At 36.8% G+C, this 7196-nt stretch overlaps 1 protein-coding gene across 1 annotated transcript; it reads right to left on the bottom strand.

Annotated features, from left to right (window-relative positions):
• Window positions 1-875: 875 nt before the first annotated feature.
• Window positions 876-2727, bottom strand: LOC110907002 (mitochondrial metalloendopeptidase OMA1). The gene is made up of 3 exons (XM_022152045.2): window positions 1926-2727; window positions 1346-1479; window positions 876-1265 (listed from the first exon to the last, which is right to left on the bottom strand). Exons 1-3 carry the CDS (start codon window positions 2601-2603, stop codon window positions 1058-1060), a joined length of 1020 nt encoding a protein of 339 aa, XP_022007737.1. The 5' UTR covers window positions 2604-2727; the 3' UTR covers window positions 876-1057.
• Window positions 2728-7196: the final 4469 nt, after the last annotated feature.

The raw sequence follows: 7196 nt of genomic DNA, 5'->3' as shown, positions 1-7196 counted from the left end.
CCTATCGAGGCTAAAGAAAAGGCGTTCAAAAAGTTGCAAGAATTGGCAAAAAAGATGTTAAGAGGCTTTTGGTGTTTTAAAGGGTAGATGAGGCATACTAAGCCGACCGGTTTGTGCGATGAATAAGAAATCAATACATAGCATAATATATGCATGCATCATATTGCACAATATGCTAATCAAATAAGACGGACGTGCAATATATCCAGATTGGGTGCCGGATCCTCCTACACAAGTTAACGTTCATGAAAATATCAAACAAGACTTGCGTGATGAAAAAATTCACTTTCGGTTGAGATACGATTTAATTGAACTAGTAGGTTCTTTAGGTTTGGAATTTCCTAATTCGGACGAGGAGTATAGTTTCTTTATGTATGTTTTTATTTTTATTGTAGTCTAAAATATTTCTAGAAATATTATTTTTAATTTAAATGAAATTTATAATTTTATTGTTTTATTGTTAATTTGTAATTTAAAAACAAACAAAAAAGGTTGTGAGTGATGGAATTCCATCACAAATGACGGACATTTCTACTAAAATCCATCACTAGTGATATAATAATGCTTGATGATATGGTGAAACTTGATTGGGAGTTGTGAATGAGTAATGACCATCCCTACCTCTTATAACTTTCAAAAAAATATCCTTTCAAGTAATCCCCTTCCTTTTAAAAAACCGATTTTTATTTTAACTGTTATTTTAGTTTTTATCTTTTGTCAAATTGCAACTTTCTTACTAATAATCACGCTGATGATAACGTGAAATGATAATGTAGTGAGAAAAAGACAACATGGGTGTTAAAAATATATTGTTATACAACCACTTTTATATTTTACTTTTTTACCCAATACGGAGTATATTTCCTTTCTCAAGCTTGAAATAAACTTTCATGTTTGATTATATAAAAACGGTACAAATAAACTAATCTAGCATTACCTACCAACTTCCCCTTAATTAAATATAACTACTACCCACGGGTATAAACTACCTAATAACATATTCTAATTAGCTAGTAAATTATAAACTAAAACAACTGAAAAAAAAAAAAAATCATAATCAAGTATCAACTTCTCCTCCTGATTTGTCCTCTGCAGGTAGCAATTCTCTTCTTATCTTTCCCATTGGATGTTTAGAAACATAATCATGAAACACCGAATTAGCCGATGCTTTATCCATCTTTTCTAATACCTTTGGCATGACCCGTGGATTGTATCCAGCAAAAGCCATCAATAGCAGCCCTATGCTATCAGCTTCAATCTCCATCCTACACATAACACATTTTTCCATCAGATTATAATTATACACCACATACCATATACGCGGTCGCATGAACTCATAGCATACATTTGGGAGAAAGGATAGTCTAGTGCACTCGAGTCACTATCCGGCCTAAAAATCATATAAAAAATTAGCCGTGGTGTAACCAAGAAATTCCTTGTAAACCTCTCAGCTACATGTCTCGCCACAACATGCGCAACCTACAAAGATATTCATGTTTAACCCATATAATTAATTCTTCTTAACAACAATAATCTAATCTTTACATAATTAATTTACGGGTTATTAGATTTTATCACCCCGAACTATTCGCTATTAGCCGCTGCCGCCCCCAACTATCACTTTGACGCCCGCCACCCCCAACTTAACACTTAGTTTGTTCTGTCACCGTGTCGTTAACTGATCACTAACTTTTGAGCTTGTTACTTTTTGGGGTGTCCAAAGATCCCTAAAACCTTTCTAAGATCCCTATGACACCCCTAAAAGTATAAAAACGAGATTAAAAGTTAGTGATCAGTTAACGACATGGTGACAGAACACAGTAAGTGTTAAGTTGGGGGTGACATGCGTCAAAGTGATAGTTGAGGGTGTCAACGACCAATATCCAATAGTTTGGGGTGATAAAATCCAATAACCCTTAATTTACCTCATGACAAATAATGGCAGCAAGTTCTTCATTGGTTGTGAACTGCTCTAACAACCCAGTAAATACAACAATCTTGCCACCAGGCAAACAACATGCGTATGCAGCATCATCCTCAACCACCAAAACTTCCCATTGTAACCCTTCCAGATGCTTCAACCCTGATATTATTTGTAATGCTTGAATTACACGATTCAAAACGAGTGTCACCCTCATAAAGTCTGGATGCATGACGGGTAAAACTTTCCCTACAAATTCAGCCTTCATCTTCTTAAAATGATTCTCCCCAACCACTCTCTCCAAAACAGCCGGCATCAGAAGGAAATGTTTACGCTTTGAGTACGGTATCGTCTCAACATCCACGATCCATATAGTTAGCCCGATTAAGAAAACTACTACTCCCACCAAAGCTTTTTTTTCAAGCTTTTTTTGTATAACTTTAACTTTAACCCCCCGGGGATCAACATGGTAACATCTATAGCCAGAATATGCAACATGTGAACTCATATCAACGAACGATGAAACTTTCTTTGTAACCCTTATTGGTTGATGATTCAAAATACATCTCAGTTGTTGATTGCTGTTGTTGGTGATGGAAAGTGGGGGTTTGGAAGCTGTGGTTATTTTAGAACGAAAACTTTTATCAAACACTAATTTTGATCTTCTATACCAAAACGCCATTTTTGAGAAGAAACTTAAATTTCAAGGAGGATGGTTTGTTTGTTGGAAGAATTATTACTAGTATTTATCAGGGTTTGTGATGGTATTATGGATCATCGTTGGATTATGAAGTGAGAAACAGACGGCTATGATTGCATGAGAGGAGATAGCTATCTGTGTGCTCTTATTTTACTTGTCATGATTCGTGCTACCATTTTCATGTGTAACATAAATACCATATGCCATTTTGGAACCTGCATGCACACAGAGGTGAAAACAGTAACAATTGGCTTTTCTTCTAAAGAGATATATAATAAAATATATTATTTCAAAAGTCTACCGTTATAATATTCGTTTTGATGTTTAATGAAAATACATTAGTAAATGGGAAAATAGCCAATATGGCCAAGTTATTGTCAAACTAGCCAAGTCAAACGTCTTGGGGAGACGTCACAAACATGTTCAAACGTTTTGGCGGCTGACTAACCAAAAGCTGCCACGTGTCCGACACAGCTCAGACGTCTTAACGTCTTGGCTGAGACGTTTCAGACGGCTGCTTGAGACGTTTTAAAAGTTGAGCCGATAAGCTGATACTTTTGCATGGCTTGAGACGTTTGAAGCCGGCTTGAGACGCCTCAACACGGCTTGAGACGTCTGAAACTATCACGTTTTTAAAAAAAAATTTAAGCCGTTTCATTAAAACCACGAGAAGTTTGAGACGTTTCACGGTCTCCAAAGTTCTTTTTAGATGTTTTAAATAATATAGTTTAATATAAGGTAACAAGTATGTAAATACAATATAAGTTCAAGTTATATCAGCTCTGAGACGGAAGATAAACTAGTTAAGACGTTTGGGTTATACACAAGTGGTGCGGGTTCGAATCTCACTAAGGGCCGGTTCTTTAAAGAAGACCCCCTTTTTCATATTTTTAAGTTTTTGAATATGTTTGTTTTAAATAATATAGTTTAATATAACGAGTATATAAATACAATATAACTTCAAGTTATATCAGCTCCGGACGGAGGATAAACTGGTTAAGACATTTGGGTTATACACGAGTGGTGCGGGTTCGAATCTCACTTAGGGCCGGTTCTTTAAAGAAGACCCCCTTTTTCATATTTTTAAGTTTTTGAATATGTTTGTTTTAAATAATATAGTTTAATATAACGAGTATATAAATATAATATAACTTCAAGTTATATTAGCTCCGGGCGGAGGATAAACTGGTTAAGATGTTTGGGTTATACACGAGTGGTGCGGGTTCGAATCTCACTAAGGGTCGATTCTTTAAAGAAGACCCCCTTTTTCATATTTTTAAGTTTTTGAATATGTTTGTTTTAAATAATATAGTTTAATATAACAAGTATATAAATACAATATAACTTCAAGTTATATCAGCTCCGGACGGAGGATAAATTGGTTAAGACGTTTGGGTTATACACGAGCGGTGCGGGTTCGAATCTCACTAAGGGCCGGTTCTTTAAAGAAGATCCCCCTTTTCATATTTTTAAGTTTTTGAATTTAGATGTTTTGTTTTTTTTTTTTTGAATGTAATGTTTTTTTTTTCTTTTTATATTTTCTTTTTTTTAATGTAATGTAATGTATTTTATTTTTTTCAACTGTTTACGGGTTTAATTTTCACGTTTTTTAAAAAATTTTAAGACGTTTGAGACGTTTCCCGTTTTCCAAAGCTCTTTTTAAGATGTTTGAGATGTTTCCTGTTTTCCAAATCTCTTTTTAAGTCGTTTCATTCAAACCTTGAGACGTTTGAGACGTTTCCCGTTTTCCAAAGCTCTTTTTAAGACGTTTGCCGGTTTTCAAAGTTATTTTTATGACGTTTGAAACATCTTTTTAAGTCGTTCACAATTTTCGACCCTGTTATACACAACGTTTTCTTCTTCACCATATCTTCTACCCCATTGGTGTTCACAGCTTCAAAAAATGGGCAGACCCCTTGATTCAACAAACGGTTCTAAGAAGTCATCTACAACGGGTCTAAGAAGTCATCTACAACGGACACATATCTTCTCCTTTTTAATGGGATGAGATCGGATATCCCCTTCCACGTGCTCTGTGGGGTCAATCGGGTTCAAGAACTCATCTACAACGGACACGTGAAGGGTTAAACAGGTTGTTCGGGTGATGACGGTTCTGCCCGTTTAGGGTGGTTGATGAGAGTTTGGCTAACACAATGGGCTCTTACCAATGTGTTTGCCAGGTCCTCTAACATCACCGAAGCCGCAGAACCGCAGAACCAAATGTGAACAACCCGTTACATATCACCTAGGCCAAAATAAGTGTGGGTTGATGGAACTTACCATTTCACGTCCCATATTTATTCCTAGGTGTTTCCATGCAAATTCCGGAATCAAAATCCGAATCTCCTACCCCATTTTAAATTTATGGAAGTAGCGGTTTGGTGTATTCTAGTTCAAATGATTATGTTTGTATGTTTTTGTGTTATTGATCGATGTCGTAAGGTCGGTCAAAAAATAAAGTAAAGTGTCCTATTCACCTTTTACTAGTAAAGGGCAAGTAGGGTGTCGAATCCACGGGGAATCAGTGGAAAGTACACAGCTCGTTGTTTATAACTAATATCTAAATTAAAAACCTAATTGCTTTTTGCAGTTTTTAGAATGATTGTGAAAACAAAATAAATTAGATTTGTAAACAATTATGAGAAGAGGGACCAATCTCCGGGTTTTCAGGTTGTGTAGAAACACGGGTAACCTAATTACTACCAATTGGAAATCACATAGACATGATTTGCTAACTACTTGTTTTGATAAATAATTAACAGATAATATATTTGGTTGCAATGATCCACGAACGAAACCGAAAGATTGATGCAACTGAATAGTAACCTAGATAATTACCAATCCTAGATTTCATAAACATAAACAAGTTCAATGGTTAAAGGTTGAAGAACAATGACAACTTAGAATTTAATCCCAATTGTTGATGACAAAACCAAATAATTGATGAACGAGTATGCAATGATAATCCAACAATGTTTAATAAAAAACAAATAAACAATAAAGATAAACTAACCGAATGATTAGTCAAATCTCAATCCAAAAGTTTGTAAAACTAGGTCAACCTGGTTCCTAACACAAACCCTAGTCCCGAAGATGATCATGGGAGGTTTAGCCGCTCATGCTCTTGATTTGATCTTCAATCTTGATGAGAAATTGCATGATTGATGATTAGAAGATGATTGGAAGGTGTGGAATGGTGGAAGAATGCCCAAAAATCCCCTAATGGTATCCCCAAAATCGTCACAGGTCGAATGGAATAAAAGATCCCCATAAAAACCTAATTTTCGCACATTAAACCTGATTTCCGTAACCCCTGAACCGTAGGCTACTGTCAGAACCGTAGGCTACTGTCGGCAGCTTATTCACAAAACTGTTTTCTTCATAACTTCTTCGTTTTAACTCCGTTTTCTTCCCCGTTTGCGCCCACGTCTTTGTAATCCAATTCTCTATCATATCATGCTTTGATATCTTTATTTACTCTCCATTTGCATTCTCCAAAACACCTCTTGTAGGTCCCTCTCGGAGGATCGAGAACAAACCTATACCTTGTTATACCAACCCACTAGCGAGTGCGGAATCCAAGCTAGTAGGCAAACCGGGATGAGACAAGTATAAACACAATCACACAAAGATTCACCGATTAACACAACTTGTATTAATGCAAATGAAGGTTTCGGTTACAAGCACAATGTTTACAAATCTAACATGTAAACTCTCAAGTGTGTGTGTGTGAGTTCCGACAGAATGCTCTCAACACTCTCTATCTCTCGGTGCAAAATGGCAGAACTAACTCACACTCAACACATGCATGGGTATATATACCCAGCTCAGCAGGTCTGCTCGAAGGATTCGACAGATGGTCCGAAGGATCATCTGTCGACCACATGTTACACGAAAGATCAGCATGGACCTCGAAGGATCATCCTTCGAGGTCTAATGGTCGAACCATATCTTTCGAGCATCTCGAAGGATCAGTTGTATCCTTCGAGGCTATCCTTCGATCCAGACAAACATCTTTCTAACTGTTGACTAAGTCAAACCGGAGGATGGTTGACTTTGTCAACTTACAGGACTGACATGGACATCGTTTACATACAGACCGAATACAGACAAAGTACAGACACAAGTGCACCAACAAACTCCCCCTTGGCTGTAGCTTTGTCTTTGATCTCTAAGCTTTGTCTTGTTCTTCTAAAAGTGTAGACTCGTCTTGAACTTCGACGGTCTTTGGTCTTCGAGTTACCAAAACTCTGATGTCCTTTCAAGTCTTCAATGTCGGTGGATCTTCAAAGTCTTCACGTCTTGAAAGCAGAGAGTGTATCAACAAACTACCCGTATCATGTAGGAAGTGTGTTGACAAACTCCCCCTTAACATAAGCTCCCCCTTGAGTTATGCTCGTGAATGGACTTTATCTTTATGAAGTGAGATCCTTGTGGTGTTGATGATGGTCAGCGGCTACTCGATCATCTTCATCTTTTGAGCGCCTTCTCGTCGTGTCTTCATTCCAAAGCTTGTCATCGACCATGTTCTCCTAGCCTTTAGAATCTGCACATGCAAGAAATCTAAACGCGTAA

Source organism: Helianthus annuus, chromosome 13, assembly GCF_002127325.2.
Source record: "Helianthus annuus cultivar XRQ/B chromosome 13, HanXRQr2.0-SUNRISE, whole genome shotgun sequence".
Taxonomy (NCBI): Eukaryota; Viridiplantae; Streptophyta; class Magnoliopsida; order Asterales; family Asteraceae; genus Helianthus; species Helianthus annuus.
The sequence above is the reverse complement of the archived record's forward strand: the minus strand, read 5'-3'. Positions and strand labels throughout refer to the sequence as shown.

Coding starts and splice junctions, on each gene's coding strand:
- LOC110907002 (XM_022152045.2), bottom strand. CDS start 2,603: ATGGCGTTTTGGTATAGAAGATCAAAATTAGTGTTTGATAAAAGTTTT. Junction 1,480..1,925: donor CTGCCATTATTTGTCATGAG/GTAAATTAAGGG, acceptor ATATCTTTGTAG/GTTGCGCATGTTGTGGCGAG. Junction 1,266..1,345: donor GACTATCCTTTCTCCCAAAT/GTATGCTATGAG, acceptor TGTTATGTGTAG/GATGGAGATTGAAGCTGATA.